The 27,811-nt window shown below is 40.8% G+C and overlaps 1 protein-coding gene across 1 annotated transcript in view; it reads left to right on the plus strand.

The window, feature by feature from the left end:
• Positions 1-27,811, plus strand: part of CPXM2 (carboxypeptidase X, M14 family member 2) — a 249,462-nt gene that overhangs the window by 162,189 nt on the left and 59,462 nt on the right. The window contains exons 8-12 of the mRNA XM_077455573.1: positions 674-762; positions 4,629-4,752; positions 16,700-16,896; positions 20,022-20,201; positions 25,432-25,729. Of these exons, the coding sequence (XP_077311699.1) occupies positions 674-762; positions 4,629-4,752; positions 16,700-16,896; positions 20,022-20,201; positions 25,432-25,729 (888 nt within the window). The remainder of the gene's footprint in view (positions 1-673; positions 763-4,628; positions 4,753-16,699; positions 16,897-20,021; positions 20,202-25,431; positions 25,730-27,811) is intronic.

A 27,811-nucleotide genomic window follows, 5' to 3' on the forward strand; every position in this document is an offset into this window, starting at 1 on the left:
AAGAATGGGCAAAAATGTCCCTCTCTAGATGTGCAAAGCTGGTAGAGACATCCCCAAAAAGACTTGCAGCTGTAATTGCAGTGAAAGGGGATTCTACAAAGTATTGACTCAGGGGGGCACCATACAAATGCACCCCACACTTTTCACATATTTATTTGTAAAAAATGTTATCATTTTCCTTCCACTTCACAATTATGTGCCACTTTGTGTCGGTTTATCACATAAAATCCCAATTAAAATACATTTGCATTCTTGGTTGTAACATGACAAAATGTGTAAAATTTCAGCCGGTGTGAATACTTTTTAAAGGCACCGTATGAGCTTTTAGCGTTTTTTGCCAAAGCTCCCTAAACTCAACTCCATAAAAGCCTATGTGTCAGAGTTTAGGAGCTGCTGTGATTAGGAGAGCTTCAACCTCCCTCTCCTAACATGGAAGAATCACATTCAGGATAGGAATATTTTGACTGCTGGCTGCGGGAAACTGCAAAACGCTGCAAAAGCGCACCAAAATCGTGACCCAATTTTACCGTATTTTGCGATTTCCCATGGATGCGGTACATCACAGCCAAGTGTATATGAAGCCTAAGAAAGGGGGAATTCTAACAAGTAAGTGAAACTGGAAACTACTATAGCAGTTCAAATGCATTAACTTTAATTTTTTTTCTATACCTAGATCCCAATAATTATTATTATAGACGAAATGAGCTGACAACATCAGACAATCTGGACTTTCGACATCACAACTATAAGGAAATGAGACAGGTATGTCCCTATGACAAACAAACAAAACAATTTCCCAACACACTAACCAGCCAGCCTGTGTACCTTACTGCAAAGGCCAGTTATAGGTTGGGGTGGTTGCCACTTTTTTGTGGAGTTGGTTGAATTGGATGCAGGGACGTACTGGATGCCTTCGCTGCCATTGTGCTTTTGCTGGGCATTAGGTGCGTCTCTGTGCCTTTCAGGAGGAGTGGGCTCCCTCCAGGCACACCTGCCCTTAATCTATCCATTCTTATACACTACATTGTCAAAAGTATTGGAATGCCTGCCTTTACACATACATGAACTTTAAAGGCATCCCAGTCTTAGTCCGTAGGGTTCAGTATTGAGTTGGCTCACCCTTTGCAGCTATAACAGCTTCAACTCTTCTGGGACTGTTTGACCATTCTTCCAGAAGCGCATTTGTGAGGTCAGGCGCTGATGTTGAAGAGAAGGACTGGCTTTCAGTCTCCATTCTAATTCATCCCCAAGGATGTTGGATCAGGTTGAGGTCAGGACTCATGCCAGTCAAATTCCTCCACCTCAAATTCGCTTGTCCATGTCTTTATGGACCTTTCTTTGTGCACTGGTCCAAATCATTTGGTGGAGGGGGGATTATGGTGTGGGATTATTTTTCAGGGGTTGGTCTTGGCCTCTTAGTTCCAGTGAAGGGAACTTTTAAGGTGTCCGCAAACCAAGACATTTTGGACAATTTCATGCTCCCAACTTTGTGGCAACAGTTTGGGGATGGCCCCTCCTGTTCCAACATGACTGCATACCAGTGCACAAAGCAAGGTCCGTGGCCTGCACAGAGTCCTCCCTTAACCTGATAAAACACCTTTGGGAGACTGTGAGCCAGGCCTTCTCATCCAACATCAGGGCCTGACCTCACAAATGCGCCTCTGGAGGAATGGCCAAACATTCCCATAGACACACTCCTAAACCTTGTGGACAGCCTCTTCTGAAGAGTTGAACCTGGTATAGCTGCAAAGGGTGGGCTAACTCAATACTGAACCCTATGGACTAAGCCTGGAATGCCATTAAAGTTCATGTGCGTGTAAAGGCAGGTGTCCCAATACTTTTGACAATATGTGCTCCTACTATGGAGGCTCTGGAAAGTTAGATTTAGGACTGCAGTATATACAGAGGTCCCTTGGCATGGGCACTGCGGCTTACGCATATATTTGAAAATGTGTGCAAACAAAACCTCTGTTTTTACCTCACACTTTTAGACAGGATCATTTTGGTTGCTTTGCAGGCTGGCTGGTAAGAGCTGGGAAATATTTAGTTTGTTTGAGATGTGTATTGCTCATCCATGTGCACCTTACTGCAAAGACCAGTCATAGGTTGGGGTGGTTACCACTTTTTTGTACTTGTCCCTATGACATCAGAGCAGAGAACAATACCCAATTTAGAAAGCCACAGCCGCTTTTGCGGATGACCTACTGCTCTATATCTCCAACCCTAGAATTTCCATTCCTGCCGTCTTGAAGGAGCTCTTAAAATTTGGAAAATTATCAAATTTTAAAGTAAACATGACCAAATCTGAGATATTAAATTTAAATGTATCTGAAGAAGATCAGAGGGCGATCCAACCTAAATCACCCTTTAGGTGGCGTAAGAGAGAACTTGGATATTTGGGAATAAAGTTGGTGGCAAGAGTTGAGGAATTGTTTGAGACCAATTACACCCCCTCTTGAATAAAATTAAAGAACAACTAAGTAAGATGCAATATAAATCACTTTCATGGGTTGGGAAAATAAACTCAGTTAAGATCTTTGTACTACCAATATTTATATATACATGTCAAATGATCCCAATCCCTCTCCCACAAGTGTACATTAGCAAACTAAAATCTATGATTACAAAATTTATCTGGGGACGCAAACGTCCGTGGATCGCATTTAATATAATATCTAGAGGAATGGATAGAGGGGGCATTAAGGCTATTGCTATATCTAGAATAATAGATTGGACCCACAATAAAAAGGATAAGGATTGGGTAGAACTAGAATTGAAATTAAGCAGAAAAAAAATAGGGGGATTAATATGGATACCGGCACGGTACCGAGAACTAGAATCTAACACAAGTATATTGACAAAAAAACTCACTTAGGGTTTGGGATGCAGTAAATAAGAGACACAAATGGGAACACAATTCACCATTAATTCCGTTACTTGACACAAATTTTTTTAGACCAGGGGAAGAGGAGTATATGTACTTTAGTAGGTGGGCTAAAAAAGAGGATATAAGATTACAGGATATGATGGAAGGGGATAGATTACGCACATATGAGGAAATCACAGGGGAATGGGGGCATAAAGCACTTGACAAATGGAGATATACACAATTACACTATTTCGTTCAATCTCTACCACAGCCACTGGGGGAAGGAATCAACTAATGCCAGGTACACACGACCGGACTTTTAGAGGGACTAGGTCCGCCGGTCTTTCCGACGGACTTTCAGGGGAGTTCCGACGGACTTTCCGAATGAACGGACTTGGCAACACACAATCACACCAAAGTCCGACGGATTCTAACGTGATGACGTACGACTGGACTAGAATAAGGAAGTTCATAGCCAGTAGCCAATAGCTGCCCTAGCGTCGGTTTTTGTCCGTCAGACTAGCATGCACACGAATGAATTTCTCGGTCCGGCGGAGTTCCGGTGGAAAAATTTAAAACATATTCTATTTCTAAAGTCCGCCAGATTTTTGGCAAGCAAAGGTCCGATGGAGCCCACACACGATTGAATTGTCCGACGGACTCGTTCCATCTGACCTTTGCTGTCCAAAAGTTCGGTCGTGTGTACGCGGCATTAGACCTTTGGAGAAACTATTGGAGTCCGCGCAAAGCCTTGAAAAAAGGATATAAAATTTTGCTACGGGAGGCAGATTATGAATACGCTACTTAGCTAGAAAAGTGGGAAAGAGAGATAGGGCCCCTAAACAACGACGAACATAGGAATAAGATTATAAGGTGAACTTACTTGGTGGCTAAAGATAGGCAAACAAGAGAAATGTCTTATGAGCTTTTAGCAAGGTGGTATATAACTCCACAAAGAGAGGAAAAAATTAGTGGAGAAATTCCCTCAACATGTTGAAGAGGCTGCCCTGTATTGGGAACTTTCTCACACTTGTGGTGGGAATGTCCTAAAATACAAACTTTCTGGGGTAAAATAATCGAAGCCATCTTCAATATAACAGGAGTAGAGATCGTAAAATGTCCATGGGTTTGCCTATTCCATGACTCAGAGAAAGGGGAGAGGCAATATGGGAGCTCCCTGGCCCCTTGCTTATTGAATTCAACGAAGGCGTTAATACCTCGAAGATGGAAAACCCAGGAATGCCCATCAATGAGAGAGTGGTTGGAAAGAATAAGAAATATTGAAGAGACAATATATAAGATAGAGGAAACAGAGGAGAGATACCAAAGAAGGTGGCAGCAATGGCTGCAGTTCAGAAAAACGGAAAGATATTTGAGGTTACTGGAATGTTAGAGGGTCATAAAGAAGGAAAGGGCGGATGAGAGGGGGGTAGGAGGGCTATTGTAGCCCTTATGATTTCCTTTTTTTTTTGGGAGAGGGAGGTTCTTTGGGTAAAAGTAACTAATTATATTGTAATGGTATGGTTATTGTATAGATGTTATGTTTGTAATAGAGGAATACTTTTTCTCGAAAATAAAGACTAAATAGAAAGCCACAGCCATTGATCTGAAAACTATTGAATTCTCCACCTTTATAACAGAGGTGGTTCCAAGACCTGGTCCTTACATATCTTTTTTCAGACAATTCTTCCTGATGTTTTTTTTTTTTACACTTTTACTTTTCTAATCAAACATTAACTTCCACTTGTTTTTCTTTCAGCTGATGAAGGTGGTGAATGAAATGTGTCCTAACATTACCCGTGTCTATAATATTGGACGTAGTCATGAGGGCCTCAAGCTTTATGCCATGGAGATGTCTGACAACCCCGGGGAGCACGAAGTCGGTTAGGAGACTAAACACCCTCTATGTATGTCCTGCGACTTCCCGCCTGTCTCTTCTACATCTTCGCTTATTCCTGTGCATTGGATTGGCTGGTTCTGTGTTGTCATTCCACCAAGGGAAGGCTGGCACCAAGGCTATATCAAGCACTGGGAGGCCACCAGAGATGATACTTTAGACCAGGAAAGATTATTTCCGCTATGCACATTTATATACAACATCTATTTATGCTTTGTGAACTCAACGACACCAGAGCTACATGAATGTTTACCTACAGGAAGTTAAAGCTTAGCAACAAATACACATAATTTACATTTTTTTTTGATAAATACCATATGTCCCTGGCATTTAACCTAATTTAAGAAATATTTATTTTTTAAGCTTTAGCTTGCATTATCCCATTCACTTTGTTCTTCCATGTTAAAGGCCAAAATGCATTAATGGCAAGCCGAATCATACATTAGCTACTTAGGCCGCGTACACACGGGCGGATTGTCTGCCCAACTAAGTTCATCAGACAATCCGACAGACAGTCCGTTCAATATTTGAATGAACGGACTTGACCACACACGATGAGCAGACAGTCCGCTGAAAGCGTGCGCGATGACGTGTACAGCACGTACGACGGGACTAGAAAAACGACGTCCTATACACTGCAATGCAACCTTCGGCCGTGTAAATCCTTTCTGAGCATGCGCCATACTTAGTCCGTCCAACTTGCCTACTCACGAGCGGACTGTCCGCTGAAACCAAGTTTGGACGGACAAAACCAAGTTTGAACGGACAAAATTACGGAAATTCCGTAAGACTTTGTTCGTCAGACAGTCCGCTGAAAAAGTCAGCTGAAGCCCACACACGAGCGGATTGTCCGCTGAAACACGGTTCAGCGGACTAAGTTGGACAGACAATCCGCCCGTGTGTATGCGGCCTTAGACTATATATTTGGGGAACTTCATTGTTGGGATACCCTCACCATCACTAGTTTGTCCCAATGGCTGCAGTAATTCTAGAGACAAATCATGTGGTGTCATGCTGCCCAATGGAGTTGCCATAATATTGAAAAAAAGTTATTTAGGAACTCGGATCCTATACAGTCTTGTTTAACCACTTCAGCCCTGGAAGAATTTACCCCCTTTCTGACCAGAGCACTTTTTGCGATTCGGCACTGGGTCGCTTTAACTGAAAATTGCGCGGTAGTGCGACGTTGTATCAAAACAAAATTGACGTCCTTTTTTCCCCACACATAGAGCTTTCTTTTGGTGGTATTTGATCATCTCTGCGGTTTCTATTTTTTACGCTATAAACAAAAAAAAAAGCGTAAATTTTGAAAAAAAAAACACAATATTTTGTACTTTTTGCTATAATAAATATCCCTAAAAAAAAAATTCTTCATCAGTTTAGGCCGATATGTATTCTTCTGCATATTTTTGGTAAAACAAAATTACAATAAGCGTTTATTGATTGGTTTGCACAAAATTTATAGCATCTACAAAATAGGGGATATATTTATGGCATTTTTATTATTCTTATTTTTTTTACTAGTAATGATGGCGATCTGCGATTTTTAGCCGGACTACAACATTGTGGCAGATTGGACGATTTTGACACTTTTTTGGGACCACTGACATTTATACAGTGATCAGAGCTACACATATTATAATATAGAATAATATAGAATTATATATATATATATATATATATATATATATATATATATATATATATATATATATATATTTATATATGTATATATTATAATAGGGAGCAATCAAGGGGTTAAATGTGTTCCCTCAGTGTGTGTCCTAACTGTGGGGCAATTAGACTGAATGGAGGAGGAGATCGATTGTTGTTCCTAATCACTAGGAACACACGATCTGTCTCTACTACCCTGACAGAAACGGGATCTGTTTATTTACACACACAGATCCCCATTCTGGCTCTGTCAGGAGTGATCATGGGTCCCTGGTGGACATCTCGGCTGCCGGAAAAGCGCATCGGCTCCTAAGTGACACGGTGGGCGTGCATTTGTCCCCTCTACCCCTTAAAGCAGCTGCAGTACAGCTATGACGATTCGCGCAGGGGAGCCATACTGCACCCGTCAAACGACGGTGGGCGGTCGGCAAGTGGTTAAAGTGGAAGTAAACCCTCCTATTGTTTTCAGCCAAGGAAGCAGCCATCTTGGCCTCTGTTTGATCTTCAACTGCCATGATGCTGCACATGTGACCAGTTATGACCCAGCCATTGGATGGTTTGACAGTTTGTTTGAGAGCACAACCAATGGGACTGTTACATTCCAGACACATACCGTATATACTCAAGTATAAGCCGAGTTTTTCAGCACATTTTTTTTGTTGAAAAAGCCCCCTTGGCTTATAGTCAAGTCTCCCTGCCTCACTGTGCCCATCTGCAGCCTGATGCACCTGATCTCCTGGCGCTGTGACATGCAGCCTAGTCGGCTTCCGTCCAGTGTAACAATGCCCCGCCTTCTCCTTGTCTCTGTCCATGATAGGCAGAACACTGACTCACTGCTGGGAAACTGAATCAGTGTTCCATCACGGATGAGGGAGAGGTGGGGCTTTGTTACACTGGACGGCCATTGACTAGACTGCATGTCACAGCGCCATTGTTCTGGAGATCAGATACATCAGGCTGCAGATGGACACAGGCAGTGAGATGGCACAGTGAGGCAGTGAGATGGCACAGTGAGGCAGTGAGATGGCACAGTGAGGCAGGCAGATGGCACAGTGAGGCATGCGGATGGCACAGGGAGGCAGCAGATAGCACAGTGAGACAGGGAGATGGCACAGTGAGGCATGCAAATGGGTACAGTGAGGCATGCAAATGGGCACATTGAAGCTGCAAATGGGTACAGTGAGGCTGCAAATGGGCACAATGAGGCTGCAGATGAGCACAGTGAGGCTTCAGATGGGCATTGCTGAGCCTCTTTTCCACTTACAGTAGCTGCTACATTTCTCTCCCTAGGCTTATATTCAAGTCAATACGTTTTCCCTTTTTTTGTGGTAAAATTAGGTGCCTCAGCTTATAGTTGGGTCAGCTTATACTCGAGTATATACAGATTTTTTTTTTTTTTTTATCTATTAAATCAATGGGTTTACTTCCACTTTAAAGCTTTACAAGTCACATAAACTACTATGGGAAGTGTTATTATTGGAGTCTTCAAGAGATGTAGAAACACCCAATGGATGATTACTTGAGTTGGATTAGTTGAAGCTCTACATTAACATTTACCAGTACAGCTCCCATTTTACAGTAGAACTTAAATCTAAAGGATGGCCATTGGAAAAAAATTACTATTCCAATCTCATACTTTGTGACAAATTGGTTCCTAAGGCTAACTGCCTTTAAGAAGGCTACATGGGGATACATCCTGGCAAACAAGATTATGCTTGAAATGCCACAATGACTTGTGTTGACTGGCTTTTGTTTGCCTCAACTGGGTTTTGCATTTGCGTCCATGGGTATGCAAAACTTGCTAAAAGTAGATCAAATGCAGGTAATAAGGTAGAGTTGAACTGTACCTGTCAGTGAATTTGGACCTCAGAAGCATCTTAAACTGATGTCAAAGTGATGCCATCAACACAAGCTCAAAGCCCGTTGACACATGCCTTAACCGGGGCTCTGTTATAATAATGTCTTTAGAAGGAGTTGCCAGCCCTTTCTCTGTCTGTGATTTCATGTCCATTGTCTATGCTGTCACTGTCTCTTTACTTTGCTGCCCTTGTGTGCAAACTTATGTCTGTGTAACAGAATCTGACATTTTAGAAGCATTCTGAGGAAAAAAGATAGAAGCATTAAAGTGATATTAAACCCAAAACCAAAAATGTAATATATTGCCGCTTACCAGCGATCAGATGTGATGGCTGCATTCATTTTCTTTTTTTTCTACTTTTTCCTCTCTGTTTTCACCTGGTGATCTAGCCAGTAACACACCTCCTGGATTAGAGTGCCCCCACTCTGGATGAATGATCACAGGGGGCACAGCAGACATCAGCATTGTCAGTCTGCAGCACAGGAGTGTTAAATATACTAGCAGATTTACATACATTAACAAATTGAAGTCAAACTCCATCTAATACTTTATAAGCAGTTACAACAAACAGTATTATTCCTTTTATGATAAAGGTTTAACATTAATAAATAAAAGGTGACCATTGTAAGCACCCCTATCCCAGATAGCAAGGATAACGTGCCACAAATGTATGGCAGTGCTGAATTGAAACTTACTGTGCCTTTTCACTGGACAGTTGTACACTTGCAGAGGACTTGAAGCACAAGTTCTAGTTGACACTTTTCCATTTTTTAAGCAAATGTCCATGGAATGTCTCTAGCAAGAGCAAAGTTGCAGTGGTGAGTCTACAGCAAGAGCTCTCTAAGCCTACAGCATGAAAAATTCAGCCACAGTGACCCCCTGTGGTGGGATGGCTATTGCACAAAATAACTGAACCAGAACTTGCAGCAGACTTGCAGAATGTTTTGCAAAGAAAGTTGATCTGGAGTAATGCTATGAGGACTTGTTTCAATTGTGCAACCAACTTGTGAAGCCTGGCAAGTCTAACAATAGCTTAGCAAGTAATTTTCAAACTTGCAGCACAATTGCTTGCTATTTGGGATGAGTGTTAAATGGTTTGTCTCATCCCATTAAAACAATACATTTGCAGGAGGTGTATTGTATGTGTTCTTTTGAAAAACTACAGATTTACTGGCTAGATCACCAGGTGAAATTAGAAGAAAGAAAGCCTAACTAAGAAAATAATGAAGCCGTCACATCTAAGGATTGGTAAATTGCAATATAATAAATGTTTGCTTTTGGGTTTAGTACTGTTTTTATGTATTGATCAAAATAACTAATCAAATGCTGAATGGTTAGAACCTAGACCAGTGATGGTGAACCTTGGCACCCCAGATGTTTTGGAACTACATTTCCCATGATGCTCATGCACTCTGCAGTGTAGTTGAGCATCATGGGAAATTTAGTTCCAAAACATCTGGGGTGCCAAGGTTCGCCATCACTGACCTAGACCATGTGGACACTTTTTGAATGTGCTAATTTGTACAGGACAGACCCTTTATTTGCAACTATGTGTAACAGCGTTTTTCAGGTCATAGAGGAAAGACCATTACTCTAAATTTTGATGGACCCCATTTATAAAATATAGTAGGAGGGAAAAGTGGGCATAATGTCCATAACAAACAATAAGATGCCACCAGCACTGATAATCGGAAACAACTCTCCAAACAGTCAGCAGCTAAACTTTTCCTTTCCACTTATGTGACATCTTGTAGGCTTTTTCAAGTCATCTTTTGATCTGTCCAGTGTCATAAAGATCCCTGAGAACATAAAGGCCAACTTCACCCAAGAGAGATAATGTAGATATATGCTCCTTCTCAAAGGTGTGACGTTCTGCCTTTGCCTGCAGAATACTGTATATTAGGGTTGAGGGTGACATGTGGCCTTGTAATGGCCATGGCAGTTAGAGAGAACTAGTAATTTTGATGTAGTATCTTGCCAATGGGTCACAAAATAAATTTTTTAAAATCCTATAATATATTCTAAATTCTGAGTGAAGATACTCTATAATTACTTCTATGGTATATATCAGATACATACTTAAAGTGACTCTGTAGTGACTCTGTAGTTCAAAACAAAACCTAAAATAAAGCTGGCACATTCCTAATGTCCCACTCCCGCCAATCTCTACTGTACTAAAGAGATATGAAAATTCTTAAGAATCTGAAATGTGTAGGAGTGTCAATTCTTGATCTGAGTCCATGTGCCAAGGTTCCTACTACCATACCTCCCAACATTTTGAGATAAGAATGAGGGACACCTACTAAAAAACATATGTAGGCGTAGGACATGTCCCCTGCCACACCCCCATAAAGGAGAATTAACCAAAAAAAGGTTAATTAAATCCACAAGGACTTTTTTTTTTAACCACTACTATTCTTTTATATTGGCTTTTAAAATGTACAAATGCAGCGATTTAGAAATTGGATGAAAGGTTTAGGACTGGGAAACACTTTTTGAAAGATAAAAGGTGAATTTTATATACAACTATATAGATCAGACCAAAATGAGGGACAAATGAGGAGGAAAGAAGGACAGGGGGACATTGCTCCAAATCAGGGACAGTCCCTCCAAATCAGGGATAGTTGGGAGCTATGCTACTACTACAGTGATCCTTGACCAGGGTTCCGCGGAATCCTAGGGTTCCTCCAGAGGTTGCTAGGGGTTCCTTCAGCATTGGGCAATTCCTGCCTCTCAGATAAGTTCCCACTGACACCATTGATCTTTTTAGCTATCTGTAAGGGGGTAATTCTTCCCAATGACCACAAGAGTAAGAACCAGTCTTCCCACTGACCATCACACTAATGTATCATGAGTTGTAGACGTCTAATTTTTAGCAGGGGTTCCCTGAGACCTGAGAACTATTTCAAGGGTTCCTCTGTGTTGAAAAGTTGAGAAAGGCTGTACTACTATATCACTGTAGGATACAAAGGCCAGTGGATGGCACCACTAAGCACAGCGGGAAAACCAGGAAGATGACATTGCCAGAAGTGTCAGTTTATGGAAATTCTTTAGCTGAGAATTTATTTTCAGTCCAGTAAAGATTAGTGGCTCAGGCAGTAGGAGAAGGGCAGCTTCATGTTAGGTTTTGGTTTTAACTCGAGAGACACCTAAAATATATAAGGTAGAACTGGTTTTGGATAGGATGTAGGATTAGAATGCTTGACAATTTTTATTGCTGTCTGTGACCCCATTTGGAGATTCACCCTCTCTATTTGTTCTGTCTTCCATGACTGCTGAGAAGCTTAGTCTTGTCTTACCCCCTCACTTATTTAAACCACAACAAACTCTTGCCCCCCAAAAAGACATATAGGCCACTTTAAGTTGGAAGTAGGGCAAGGCCCCAGCTTCATTGAACATCTTAGTATAACAACCATCAAAATACAAATACCATGCCAGGCACGGTTACACCATGAGCATCTATAACCAAACCATATAGTCTAAGTGGCCTGTCTCCACCATCAGTGTAAGACAGACATTAAACTGACCCCGTAAATAACTTGAGGGCAGGGTAAAACCGCCAAGGAAGCTGTGACGAAAACACAACGGGCTGTTGGTTGGGCAACTCTTGTGACATCAACTACTTTTCTCGAAAGTCATGGGACATGCCTCTGTGTAGCCTTTTCTAGAGCTCCGGCTCCACCCAGTCACCTTGTGCCATTGTAGCCAATCCCAACAGAGCCACACTGACTCCCTGATTAGGTTGATGCCCCACTTGGTTGCAAAGCATCCAGCAGTCAAGGCTCCCTTTCCTTAGGGCAGGGCGGGTCAAAGAGCCTTCATTATCATTGAAAGTGAAAATACCAAAATTTGGGTTGTCCCCAGAAAAATAATAGAGGGAAAATCATAATGTGGACACTAGTTCTGGTGACCTGGAGGTCCCCCCAGGGCATTTCCTTTCACTTCCTGTTTGGCTATGGGACAGGAAGTGAAGCGAAATCTCCACAATAGGACACAGATGGCAAAAAAATAAAAATCTGATAGGGGTAATAACCCCTACTAGCTGTATCCAAAACAGAAATAAAAAGTTTTGCCTATAGTTCTACTTTCACTAAATCTGTCCTATGTAGATTAAGAGGATAGAGTTGTAGAATAGGTAGCAACAATATAGGAACCCCCTTCTTTAAAGTAATGCTGCCTGTATTACTCTATATCATACGTTGTACATTTTCCTATTACCTTGGTTTGTGTTACCCACAGCAGATAGTTCTTAAAAATGTCCACATCTGCATTGAATTTAGTATTTCATTGTAATATTAATCTGGACATTGACAAATTTTCCAAATATTTCCAGTAAGCTGCTGCATGTTCAAACAGCTCTTAGTGATCTATTCCCTAAACCATAATTACCGTTAATTTTCTTTACTTCACCATCACAGTGAATAATTTGAAGCACCGATGTTGATTAAAGTTAGTTTCAAAGGATTTAATTTAAAGAAATTACATAAACTCAAACTCATATCTGCATAATTTTATGTGATTTAAATCCTAAAGAAAATCCATTGTAAAATATGTTGCTGTATTGCATGGATTATTTAGATGTGACTTTAGTTCAAACATATTTTAAATAAGGCCTCTAAATCAGCCTGCACTAAAGTGGTACCTGCCATTTAAGGGGTTTATTCACCCGGTATGGGTGCTGGTGAGATTGATTATAATGGCAATGTTTTTTCCCAATGGAGATCCAACCTTCACCTGCTCAGCTTTGGAGTTTTGCCTTTTGTTGCAGTAAAATAAATCACCGTCCTCATAATATAGTCTCACTGATGTAAGGTTATTGAAAAATCCATTATAGAGATCGGAGCCTTGTTGTAATGTATAGGCCAGGTGGACAGAACTCTACATCAGGGTCCAAAAAAAAATGTATGAAACTGGAGGTAATTCAACTCTTGTCCATTTAAAAAGTGCATTTCTATAAATCTATTTTTCATATTTTAGAAATCTTATGTCTGTATATACAGTATATATATATATATACACAGTGGTGTGAAAAAGTGTTTGCCCCCTTCCTCATTTCCTGTTCCTTTGCATGTTTGTCACACTTAAGTGTTTCGGAACATCAAACCAATTTAAACAATAGTCAAGGACAACACAAGTAAACACAAAATGCAATTTGTAAATGAAGGTGTTTATTATTAAAGGTGAAAAAAAATCCAAACCATCATGGCCCTGTGTGAAAAAGTGATTGCCCCCCTTGTTAAAACATACTATAACTGTGGTTGTCCACACCTGAGTTCAATTTCTCTAGCCACACCCAGGCCTGATTATTGCCACACCTGTTCACAATCAAGGCATCACTTAAATAGGAGCTGCTTGACACAGTAAGGTCCACCAGAAGATCCTTAAAAGCTACACATCATGCCGAGACCCAAAGAAATTCAGGAACAATTGAGAAAGAAAGTAATTGAGATCTATCAGTCTGGAAAGGGTTATAAAGCCATTTCCAAAGCTTTGGGAATCCAGCGAACCACAGTGAGAGCCATTATCCACAAATGGCGAAGACATGGAACAGTGGTGAACCTTCCCAGGAGTGGCCGGCCGCCCAAAATTACCCCAAGAGCGCAGCGACGACTCATCCAAGAGGTCACAAAAGACCCCACAACAACGTCCAAGGAACTGCAGGCCTCACTTGCCTCAGTTAAGGTCAGCGTTCATGCCTCCACCATCAGGAAAAGACTGGGCAAAAATGGCCTGCATGGCAGAGTTCCAAGGAGAAAACCACTGCTGAGCAAAAAGAACATCAAAGCTCGTCTCAATTTCTCCACAACACATCTTGATGATCCCCAAGACTTTTGGGACAACATTCTGTGGACCGATGAGACAAAAGTGGAACTCTTTGGAAGGTGTGTGTCCAAGTATATCTGGCGTAGAAGGAACACTGCATTTCATAAAAAGAACATTATACCAACAGTAAAATATGGTGGTGGTAGTGTGATGGTCTGGGGCTGTTTTGCTGCTTCAGGACCTGGAAGACTTGCCGTGATAAAAGGAACTATGAATTCTGCTGTCTACCAAGAGATCCTGAAGGAGAATGTCCGACCATCTGTTCCTGTACTCAAGCTGAAACGAACTTGGGTTCTGCAGCAGGACAATGATCCTAAACACACCAGCAAGTCCACCACCGAATGGCTGAAGAAAAACAAAATGAAGACTTTGGAGTGGCCTAGCCAAAGTCCTGACCTGAATCCTATTGAGATGTTGTGGTATGACCTTAAAAAGGCCGTTCATGCTCGAAAACCCTCTAATGTAACTGAATTAGGACAATTCTGCAAAGATGAGTGTGCCAAAATTCCTCCAGGACGCTGTAAAAGCCTCATTGCACGTTATCGCAAACTCTTGGTTGCAGTTGTTGCTGCTAAGGGTGGCCCAACCAGTTATTAGGTTTAGGGGGCAATCACTTTTTCACACAGGGCCATGATGGTTTGGATTTTTTTTCACCTTTAATAATAAACACCTTCATTTACAAATTGCATTTTGTGTTTACTTGTGTTGTCCTTGACTATTGTTTAAATTGGTTTGATGTTCCGAAACACTTAAGTGTGACAAACATGCAAAGGAACAGGAAATGAGGAAGGGGGCAAACACTTTTTCACACCACTGTATATATATATATATATATATATATATATATATATATATATATATATATATATATATACATACACAGTGGGGAAAATAATCTCATTCTGTTAAAACCTCACGATCATGGGCAAGACCAAAGGGCTGTCAAAGGACGTCAGGAACCAAATTGTAGACCTGCACAAGGCTGGAATGGGCTACAAGACCATTAACATGAATCTTGGTGAGAAGGAGACAACTGTTCTCGCCATTATTCACAAATGGAAGAAATACAGAACAACCATCAATTGCCCTCAGTCTGGAGCTCCATACAAGATTTCTCCTCTAGGGTTAAAGATGATCATGAGAAAAGTGAGGGATCAGCCCAGAACTACACAGGACGAGCTTGTGAATGATCTCAAGGCAGTTGGGACCACCAATCAAACCACTGGTAACACAATATGCCACCATGGATTGAAATTCTGCAGTGCCCGTCAGGCCCCCTTCTCAAGAAGGCACATTTGCAGGCTTGTCTGAAGCTTGCCAATGAACATCTAAATGATTCAGAGAAGGATTGGGAGGAAGTGCTGTGGTCAGATGTGACATGTAAATTTATAGATAGGCAATTCCTATCATATTGATTAGTGGTTCCAAATTAATAATAACTACTGCAGTAGGGAACAGTTATTTGGAAAGATGCGGAGTGTATCTTTTGTGTCAGATGAGACCAGACTTGAGCTTGACTCGCCGTGTTTGGAGGAACAAAAATGCTGACTATGACCCTAAGAACACCATCCCTACAGTCAAGGACAAAGGTGGAAACATTATGATTTGAGGCTGTATCTCTGCTAAAGATACAGGCCAACTTTGCTGCATTGAGGGGCCAATGGATAGGGCCATGTATTGTAAAATCACGGATGAGAACCTTCTTCCCTCAGCCAGAACACCGAAGATGGGTCGTGGATGGGTCTTCCAGCATAACAATGACCCAAAATATACCACCAAGTCAACAAAAGAGTGGCTCTAGAAGACACACATTAAGGTCATTGAGTTGCTTAGCCAGTCTCCAGACCTTAATCCTATAGAACATGTATCGAGGAAGCTAAAAACTTTGAGTTGCCAAGTGACAACCAAGAAACCTTAAGGATTTAGAGAAGATCTGTAAATAAGAGTGGACCAAAATCCCTCCTGAGATGCGTGCAAACCTGGTAACCAACTACAAGAAACGTCTTACCTCTATGCTTACCAACAAGGGTTTCTCCACCAAGTACTTAGTGACGTTTTGCTTGGGGGTCAATACTCATTTTACTCACTGAACTGCAACTCAAATTAAAACATTTGTATCATGTTTTTTTTCTGGATTTTTGGTTGATATTCTGTTTCTAACATTTAAAATAAATCTATGATAAAAATGATAGACCCTTAATTTCTTTGTAAGTGGGCAAACTTACAAAATCTGCAGGGGATCAAATAATTATTTTCCCCACTGTGTATGTATGTATGTATATATATATATATATATATATATATATATATATATATACTGTATATAGTATACAGTATATAAAATGCTCACCACATATGCAGGATCCTCTTCATTCATATGTTGCATAATTGTGCTTTACTGTTCTTCTCTTTCAATGCAATTCGCTTAACAGACATACTATGTGACTAATAAATCTTATCTCAGCAGCTTTCTTTTTTTATCAGGGTTGCTGACAGTGCTGCTAGGCCGACAATTCCTATGACATAGGACTGTGTGTAATTCTACCCTTTTCTGGTGGTCTTCTTTCCATTTATGCAGGGGAGCCAGAGTTTCGCTACATGGCGGGAGCCCATGGAAATGAAGCCTTAGGAAGGGAACTCCTACTTTTGTTGATGCAGTTCCTCTGTCAGGAGTACAAGGCAGGCAATAAACGCATTTTACGGCTCATCCAAAACACCCGCCTCCATTTCCTCCCATCTGTCAACCCTGATGGATATGAGAAGGCTGCAGAATTGGTGAGCAAATTCATGTCAGACAGGTCCATCATTACATATGCTATATTTATTAGATCCATATGGTTATGGTACACATTGGAGAAAATATTTTATACAATGTGTTAATCTCTAAAGTAAATAAAAGCAGAAATATGGCATTTTAATTAGCATAAACCTTTTCTATATGCAATAATGGTTTGGATTATCAAAAACAATTTTTTTGCCGAATATCAGTAAGCAAAAAATGATGCTGTAATTATGACAGTCAGCATGTGTTCAGTTGACTATACAGAGCCAGATTTTGGTGTGTAATCAGGAAATCATATATTCCGCTCTCTCCAAATCTTTATGAAACACCCATACTGAGTGAATCACCATACTGAAATTGTTTTTTTAAATAATATAATCAAATATATGCACAAATGACTGTTCTCAGTGGGTTGCTAAGTAAAATGAATTTATACTTGTTGACCCTTACGACAATTATTTGTCTGTTTTTCATGCCTGGGTTTTTTTCCGTTTGCATCCCAGCACATACATTAGCCTACATTGTGATGACATGCATTGACATGTTTAGATATGTTGCATTTTTATAAGGATCTTTAAATAGATTTGAATGGTAAACTGAAGATCAATGTACCCAATAGAGAACGTGCACAAATCTTTTGAAATGCATTGGTGTGAACAGACTATGCAGCCAAATGGTGAAAACACTATCACTGTATACAGTTTATTGATAATTAATGGCCAAACACTCACCATGAGTGAAAGAAAAGTTTTTGTGTTATTCATATTCTCTGAAAAAGAGCAAAGAAATCATAAATTCTGCCAGGGTATGTAAACTTATGAGCACAACTGTACCCTTTGTCATTAGTTACTTATGCATTAGAAAACTGTCACAAGCAGTAAGTGTCGGCTTGCCGAATGCATGAAATTCAATGGAGTTTTTTTATTTTTTTATTATTAAAGCACATGATTAGAGCCTGAGGCTCTAATTGGCTTAAAAAAGAGTGTGCTCAGGGCGTGGATTACTACACCCGAGCCCACCCACTTGTGTGACATCAGCATTTTTAATATTCGCTAATGTCTTCCTGCTTCTCCTCCCGGCCAATCAAGAAGCGGCTCCTGAAACACGAGACCTGATTAGCTGGGAGTCCTAAGACCCAATTGGCCGGGAAGAGAAGCTACTGCTGGGACTGAGGAGGAGATGCAGAGGGGAAGCCGCCGAAGCTGCAACCTGGATGGAGTAAGTGCAGGGCTGGCAGGCCACTTGGCTGATGGGCAAGCTGGCGATTGATCGAGTGACAGGGGGTGGGTGGGGGAAGTGAGGGCGCCAGGTTTGTTTGCCGTCCTCCCCTCAAAAAATTGAGCACCAGCCACCACTGCAAGCAGTTATTGAATATTTGGGTTAATTGTTGATAATGGAGTGCCATGACATTAGTACTTTCCACAGAGCCTGATACATGTCTTTACTCTGGGTGGTACACAAAAGGTGTAGTGGATAAAGCCCAGTAGTATAAGGCCTCTTGCACATGGGAGTAAAAATGCTGCATTTTTTACTTATTTAAAATGAGATGCATTGTTGTCTATGGAACTGTGCACACAGCTGAGTTAAAATCTGTAATACAGCGTACAGAGAAGTAAAACAAAAATTTAATATTTTACATTCGGGTGCAGTAATTTACTCGCATACATGTGTTTACTTGTCTATATGTTTACGTGAGTATAAATTAGTAAATTACAACACTAGCAATGAAGAATTTTAGTTGTCTATATATTTACACACCTTTACTCGCCTATACTCAAGTCGTTACATGTTTTTTTTTACGCATTGACTTCCTGTCAACGAGTAAATTATTACGCCCGTGTGCAACTGGCCTAAGAGTTACATTTCTGTTTTGTTTGTATTAAATCAGAAAGAATGATGTGTCAATGTATTGTTTGCAATGTTTACATGGCTCAGAATTAGGAGCTGATTTTATAGGTACCATAAAGGAATACAAAAAAATTATTAGAAAAATAATTTATTAAACATGAATATAAAAAAAAAGACAATATCTCATTAAAAACAAATATTATTTGGCTCTCGATAAGAGAGCTAGCACATAGATTTGTGTATATAGTCCCTGTTAATGCTTGAAAAAGGCTGGTCAACGTTTCGTTTTCGCTTCCTCAGGACCTAATTGCCTGATGACAAGCAGAAGGATTCTGTGTAAGAAAGGGGAAATAATCATACTTCACATATAGACAATGAGCATATATATATATATATATATATATATATATATATATATATATATATATATATATATATATATATAACCCAAGAGTGAGATTTCCGCATAGCAGAGATCTAAAAAATAGTGCAAGAGATAACCACTCACATAGAACAGCAAATTCTCATACGTTTGGCATGCCCCTGCGCCATCCCAGAGGGAACCAGAGGTAATGCAAATATCCAAATAGTAAGTAAAAGATCTATATCATATAGACAATAAATGTCAATAAACAGCAAGCTGAATTCATATATTAATTCAGCTTGCTGTTTGACAGCATTTATTCTCTATATGATATAGATCTTTTACTTACCATGTGGATATTTGCATTACCTCTAGTACTATCCAGCTCCCTCTGGGATGGTGCGGGGCATGCCACACGTATGAGAATTTGCTGTTCTATGTTCTATGAGTGGTTATCTCTTGCACCATTTTTTAGATCTCTGCTATGTGAAAATCTCACCCTTGGGTTATATATATATATATATATATATATATGTGCCCATTGTCTATATGTGAAGTATAATCATTTCCCCTTTCTTACACAGAATCCCTCTGCTTGTCATCAGGCAATTAGATCCTGAGGAAGCGAAAACGAAACGTTGACCAGCCTTTTTCAAGCATTAACAGGGACTATATACACAAATCTATGTGCTAGCTCTCTTATCGAGAGCCAAATAACATTTGTTTTTAATGAGATATTTTTTTTTTTATATTCATGTTTAATAAATTAATTATTTTTCTAATAACATTTTTGTATTCCTTTCTGGTACCTATAAAGTCCGCTCCAAAGTCCTAATCTGTCAGTTCTAGTTATATATGGATGTGGCACCCCCTTCACCCTTTCTTTTCTCTATATACATATTTCAGGGCTCAGAATTAGGTGGATGGTCACTGGGCCGCTGGACATCCGATGGGATTGACATAAACAACAATTTTCCAGACTTGAACACGTTGTTGTGGGAGTCAGAGGATCGCCCCAGGAATCTTCGCAGGGTCCCTAATAACCACATTCCAATCCCTGACTGGTATCAGTACCAGAATGCCACGGTGAGATTGGAAACAAACTTAAGTGGGCTTATGGGAAAAAAAGCATCAAAGGACTGCATTAGTGGCCAAACTGATGCATAACTGAGTGACATCTGTGACACTTCAATTTTATTTCTGTACTTATATGACTCTTCCAGTGTACATCTATGGTTCTGTGACTCTTATGTTGTATCTCTATGGTTCTGTGACTCTTCCTATGTATATCTATGGTTCACTGGCTCTTCCATTGTACCTATATGGTTTGGTGACTCTTTCATTGTGTATTTGTAGTTCTGCAACACTTCTAATGTACCTCCATGGTTCTGTGACTTTTCTTTTGAACCCTTGTAGCTCATTGACAATTTCATAGTAGCTCTTTGATTCTTCCATTGGGGCTCTTTAGTTTTCTGACTTTTCCTTTGTACCTGTGTGTTTCTGTTGGTTTATGATTCTGACTCCTCTGTACTTTTTTGGTTCTATGACTCTCTTCTTTTGTACTTTTTCTGGTTCCCTGACTATTCTTTTTTTTATTTCCATGTTTGTGTGACATTTCTCTGATTACTCTGTGCATGAGTGACTTTTCTCTTATACCTCTTTGGTTATGTGACACTTCTGTTGTATCTCTGTTGTGTGACCCTTCTCTTTTACTTCTGTGGTTGTGTGACTTTTGTCTTGTATCTCTGTGGATTTGTGACTTTTCTCTTGTACCTCTGTGGATTTGTGACTCTTTTCTTGTACCTCAGTTGTGTGGCTCTTTATTGTTATCTCTGTGGTTGTGTGAATCTTCTCTTGTATCTTTTGGGCTTCTATAACTCATCAGTTGTGCCTTTGTGGTTCTGTGAGTTTTCCTGTACCTCTGTGGTTCTCTGACTCTTCTCTTGTATCTCTGTGGTTCTATGATTCCTCTCGTGTACCTCTGTGGTTGTGTGACTCTTATCTTGTACCTCTGTGATTGTATGACTCTTCCCTATTACCTCTGTGGTTGTGTGACTCTTCTTTTGTACTGTACCTCTGTGGTTGTGCGGCTTTTCACTTGTATCTCTGTGGTTAGATGACTCTTCTCTTGTACCTCTGTGGTTGTGTGACACTTCTCTTGTACCCCCTGTGGTTGTATGACTCTTCTCTATTACCGCTATGGTTATGTGACTTTTCTCTTGTACCTCTGTGGTTGTGTGACTCTTCTTTGTACTGTACATCTGTGGTTGTGAGGCTCTTAACTTGTATCTCTGTGGTTATGTGACTCTTCTCTTGTACCTCTGTGGTTGTGCAGATCTTCACTTGTATCTCTGTGGTTATGTGACTCTTCTCTTGTATCTCTGGGGTTGTATGACTCTTCTCTATTACCGCTGTGGTTATGTGACTCTTCTCTATTACCTCTGTGGTTGTGTGACTCTGTTCTTGTACCACTGTGGATATATGACTTTTCTAGTGTACCTCTGTGGATGTGTGACTTTTCTCTTATACCCCTGTGGATTTGTGACTCTTTTCTTGTACCTTGGTTGTGTGGCTCTTCATTGTTATCTCTGTGGTTGTGTGAATCTTCTCTTGTATCATTTGGGCTTGTATAACTCATCAGTTGTGCCTTTGTGGTTCTCTGACTCTTCTCTTGTATCTCTGTGGTTCTGTGATTCCTTTCTTGTACCTCCGTGGTTTTGTGAATTTTTTTTTAGTACCTCTGTGGTTGTGTGTCTCTTCTCTATTACCTCTGTGGTTGTGTGACTCTTCTCTATTACCTCTGTGGTTGTGTGACTCTTCTCTATTACCTCTGTGGTTGTGTGACTCTTCTCCTGTACCTCTGTGGTTGTGTGACTCATGACTGTTGCCTCTGTGGTTCTCTGACTCTTCTCTTAGCCCTTGTACACACGGTCGGAGATTCTGATGGAATGTGTCCTATCGGACCGTTTTGTCGGATATTCCGACTGTGTGTGGTCTCCATCGGACTGTTTCCATCAGAATATCCGACGGACCAACTTTTTCAACTTGCCAGTAAAATTTTCAGACAAAATGCTCCGATTGGACATACTCCGATCATGTGTAGCCTACTCCGACTGACAAAGTGCCACGCATGCTCAGATCAAATTCCTAGATCAAAGCTATTGGCTACTAGCCTGAACGTATTCCCGTCGTAACAAAATAACATCATCACGTTATGTACAATCGGATTTTCCGACAACTTAGTCCGACCGTGTGTATGCAACATCACTTCCGGACCTCTTCCAGAATTAATCCGTCGGAATTACTCCGACGGATTTGGTTGTCGGAATTACTCCGACGGATTTGGTTGTCGGAATCTCCGACCGTATGTACAAGGGCTAATGTGACTCTTCTCTTGTACCTCTTGGTTCTGTGACTCTTTTCTTGTACCTATGTTGTTCTGTGACCTTATTGTACCTTTTTTATTTTCTCTCTGTGGTCCTTTTGTATTTCCTAAGCATGCACTAGGTAAACTCCAATGTTTCTATATAGTGCTGATGTCTAATGACTACATTGTTAGTTTAGTCACTCTTTAGGAATCCCAATCAACTGTTATACAAACATATTCTTATTTAGCATACCGATGCCATCAAAAGTATAAAACAATACAATGTGTGGACATGGAACGTGTCGGGAGCCACCGTTAACTAGAGCTGTTCTTGCCATTAGGCACAGTGAGAATCCTTTCTTTGCCAGCCCCCCCTAGTCTGGTACAAACATGAAACAGGTTTTTCACCTCCTTTTCTGGCACTCAGCTACATCCTGCTACCATGGACACGGAGGAAACAATACAGGAACAGCCAGAACTGTGAGAGTCTAGGGATTAGTACTGGTAGGCATTCAAGTACTGTATCGTGGAGTGGAATGAGGCCACTTATGCCTCACATATTGCCCACCATTGTGCCAAACAAGAACAAGAAATGTGTTTGTTATTATTATACAGCATTTCCGCACATAACTACTTATTCTTGTTTAATAAACTTGACTTTTTCTCAGTATAATTATTTTTCTTTTTTAAGTGCTTCAACGTGGGATGAAGTCTCTGCCAGATTGTTGATCTATTTTAGTTTATCTCAGTAATGAAACTTTATATAGCTTACATGGTAATTGCGGTAGTGAAGCTTTTTTTTCTTCAGCTTCAAACATCTAGGATAATTTACTAAAAAAAAGTTATGAACAAAGGCTTTTCATCTTGTGCACTGGTGGTTGTGGTCTGCCGATTAAATTGGTATGTTTATGTCTATTTTGTCTTTTGTTAACCTTTTTATGAAAGAAATACATCTTTTCGGTCTTTAAAAAGCAGAAAAATGTTGTTTCAAAACGCTGCAGCCATTGCATCCTAAGCCATAACTAGTAAAGGAATAAAACCTCTGTTTTTATTGCTGTCAGTTTCCCAGCTTGGTAGATTCACCTATTCTCTTGTCTTGGGCGCCATTTTCACTGAGACTAAAAGTGAGGGAAAAGCCAACATTTTGAGAATTAGATTAGGAATAGAGGGGAATCTTGCAGGAGGGACATTTGTTCCAGTAGCAACTATGAGGAGATTTTCCTTACTTTTGGAGACGTTTTCTCTCACTTCCTATCTATTAGAAGGTTATTGAATAATTATGAGCTGGAAGCGTCTTGTTTCAGCAATTAGCTTTACTTTCATGGAGAAATACATTACATGCCCTTTATCATCATGGAGACAGACAGGAAGGTAACGAGTGCACACTTAGATACAGAGGGTACTTCCTCTTATATCATAAAATACATGAAATATACACTATAATACTACAGCACCACCTGCTGATATATATATATATATATATATATATATATAGTCAGTTTATAAGAAACTTTACATTACATGTTGTTGTTCCTCCAACACCCCTTCTCAACAGCATGTGCTTTGTCAAATTATATTCAGCTTCTTCTGGATATAACTATAACATTCCTTCAATAAAGGCTTGGTGAGTGCATCAGCAGCCATCTCCTCTGATGGGCAATATTGAATGTCAATAACACCTTGCTCTTGATTGTCCCTCAGTAGGTGATACTTGACATCAATGTGTTTGGTCCTAGGATTGACCCTTTCTGATTGCGTAAGCTTTATACATTCCTGGTTGTCTTCAAAAATGGTAATTGGTTTTGACGTGTGTATCCCATATGACATGCGTGTGCTGCTGCAATGTACTCTGATTCAGTTGAAGATAGAGCGACAATTGGTTGCTTTCCACTAGACCAGGGATGCCCAACCTTTTGAAGAGCAAGGTCCACTTAAGTGACTTGGTAACCGGTGATGGGCCACAATCAGTGGAGCGGGCGGATGACAGGTCTGTGTCCATTCTGCATATGGAGAGCAGACACGGACACAGCCCACTCTACTCTATGGGCCCTTCGATCCGATCCACCCAGACGGAAGGGGATGGATCCCCTTCTGTTTTTTTTTTTTTCTTTTTAGGGGATCGGATTGGGAGGTAGGCAGTTCACCTATGGATTAGTTTGAAAGCAGCCCAGTACCCACTGCAGAACAGATATGCCCATAATTGGTATCACTCTGCCTGTAACAGGAGCCGGCGCTATACAGGAAGCATCAGCTTATGCGACTCTACTCCGGAGCCGCTTGCATTCTCTACCGCCGGCTTCTTTCACAACACTGATGCTCTAGGATGACGGATCGGTGATCCGCAATCTGGGCTTGCCAACCAGCCATCCCAGAGCAGGAACACGAGGTTGCGGGCCACATGAGAGGGCTCCGCGGGCCACTGGTTGGGCACCCCTACACTAGACCAACTTATAGTTCCTTCCCCACTTTGGAAGATGAATCGACTTGCAGTCTGTGCAGTCCCCGGCCCAATCAGTATCCACATACCTGACCAGTTTTTGGATTGGATGTTGCTGGTAACCGTAACTTCATCTGAATGGTTGCTTTGAGGTGCTCCATCACTCTTTTTTTTTGCATTCCAGTCACGCTGACAGGGAGCTGAGAATTTCCTGCCTAGGTTTTGTCGCAGTGGCAACATATAGCAACTTACCGATTGCTCTGCGATACATGTCATTGTTGGGTAGCATGTTTTCTGCTTCATTGCTCTTTAGCCTGGTTCCATAGGAGTTTTCAATTCCTTTGCATCTTGCATATAGAATTGTTTCATCTTCTCCTCTCTCTATTTGGATTCCCAGATAGTAGCTAATGCTCCCTAGCTCTTTTATTTCAAAATTTTCTTTTGTACATTTGTATTGATCAAACCACTTTGTTTTTCACAACTACATTAGTTCATTGCTTTTGTGCCTGTAGGTGGCAATGGAGACCCGTGCTCTCATCACATGGATGGAAAAGATCCCTTTTGTACTGGGAGGAAACCTGCAAGGTGGGGAGCTGGTGGTGTCATATCCCTTTGACATGGTGCGTTCACCATGGAAGACCCAGGAATATACAGGAACACCAGATGATCATGTGTTCCGATGGCTAGCCTATTCGTACTCCTCCACCCATCGGCATATGACTGACTCCAGCCGAAGGCCCTGCCACGCTGAAGACTTTAACAAAGAGGAGGGCACTGTAAATGGGGCTTCATGGCACACAGTGGCTGGCAGTAAGTGAACTTTCTCTATGTAATTCATTAAAGTGATTGGTAAGGCTAATTTTTCTTTTTTTTTTTTAAATAACAAACATATTATACCTACCTCCTCTGTGCAGTTGGTTTTGCACACAGCTGCCAGGATCCTCCTCTTCTCGGTTTCCTTCTGCTTTTTCCGAGTCCCTCCCTCCTTTAAGTGCCCCTCAGCCTGCAGCTTGCTACAGGGGTCACCCAAGCCAAGTCAGAGCTCTGTGTATCCATTCAGACAAAGACCCCCAACCTGGCCCGCCCCCTCTCTCCCCTGATTTGCTGACTTACTTTGATTGACAGCCGCAGGAGCATAGCACCGCTGCTCTGTCTCAGCCAATCAGGAGGAGTGTACTGGATGTCTGAGGGATCATGGACATCGCTGGAGAGAGATGGGGCTTAGGAAGGTAATTGGGGGGGGCTGCTACACACAGAAGGTTTTTTATCTTAATGCATAGAATGCATTAAGAAAAAAGACCTTCTGCGTTTACAACTCCTTTAAATGCAGCACTCACAAATATGTTCTCATCATTCAGTGAAAATATCATTTGGGTCAAAAAAAGTCCAGGATGGTGTTGTCATTTCAGGAACAGAGGGTTCTTTGGTTTAGCTGTATCAAACTTGAATTGGGTAATGGAACGGACTCTTAAACTGTAAAAACTACACAAGTCTTACTTTCAGGCTGACAAAAACCAGAAAAATACCCAAAAATGTTGAGATGAGGTGCTGGACTTGGAGCTTTAATACATCAAAATAGAAGATGTTGGTTGGGCTTTGTGACAAAAGCTTGGATGTTCTAGCAAGATGCCAGGGGCCCTCCCAAATCGAGAACTCCACACATAATTGACAAAAAAAGCAACAAACGGTTGTCTCAGGGGTTGAAAAGGTGTATAAAGGATATCCAATGTGTTTTGGGGTTGACAGCCCATTGGGGCAATGTTTTCTATTGATACTGAATTTTTAGATAGTGATTTATATTAGTCAATGTGATGGACATGTGCTGAGACTAACACCCATCCATCACAACCGATACAAATCTCTGCCCAGATTTTCTAGATTAGAGTAATTTAGGAAAAATTGTCATCATGACGGGGGACTGTTGGCCTCTGAAAAGCATTGACTATCTATTATACACATTCAATGGCTCTGCTATACTCTGCAATAAATAATCAAATGGTAAGATGACCACTTAAATGATGACAACCGCCTGGAGCTCTTTTTGTCAATTTTGTGTAAAAAAAATGGGAAAGTTACCTCCTATTTGTTAGATCAGGTTATAACTTGCCATTATGGTACATAATTTACCATTCAAAGTATGAAATAAATAAAAGAGCATAAACTGACAGCTGCAATTTCTCTTCCCCTCTGCCCATCAAGCTGACTATACAATAAAATGAGACCTTCATTTTATTTATACAGCTACCCCCGTAGGAGCAGCTGGTTAGGATGGGTCCTCTGTTCTATTCCTTGTCCTCTTTAACAACTTCAACTCCTCCGATACATTAGGTTTGAGTGTACAAAGTATGTAATAGCTCACAAAATACTACATCAAAGTAAACAGGCACTGAACCTGATATAGTCGGTAAAGAAGTACGTTTAAAAAATGGACTAACAATGGTAATAACACAATCGGCATCCAGATCAGCATAAAGAGTAGCAAGGTCAGCTAAAGTGCAGCTCCACTTCTCCTCCTTGCCCCGGTGTTTCTTGGGAATTACAGTGCCAAGTCCATAAGCTCGATTTTTTTTGTCTGCCGTCTCGAACTCGAACTCCCATGATCCTCAGCGCTCTGCATAGAAGTCTATGGGCTGACTTAGCTATGGCTTTCCCTTTGCTGGCTTGAGGGGATAGGGCAGAATAAGCCGGCTTCTGTTGGACAGGGTGGCATACACTCAGGCTGAATGTCAGGCAGTTTTTTTTTGAATGGGCCGATGTCTCCCGACATTTGTCCCATGTGTACCCAACTTTCAAGTGGGAGTAAACTCCCATGCATGATTTTTATCCATAGGTAAGCATAAATTAAGGCTTACCTATGGGTAAGGTACTGTAAATATCTCCTAAACGTGCACT

Source organism: Lithobates pipiens, unplaced genomic scaffold, assembly GCF_037356315.1.
Source record: "Lithobates pipiens isolate NorthernLeopardFrog02 unplaced genomic scaffold, aLitPip1_a1.2 Scaffold_25, whole genome shotgun sequence".
NCBI classification, from domain to species: Eukaryota; Metazoa; Chordata; class Amphibia; order Anura; family Ranidae; genus Lithobates; species Lithobates pipiens.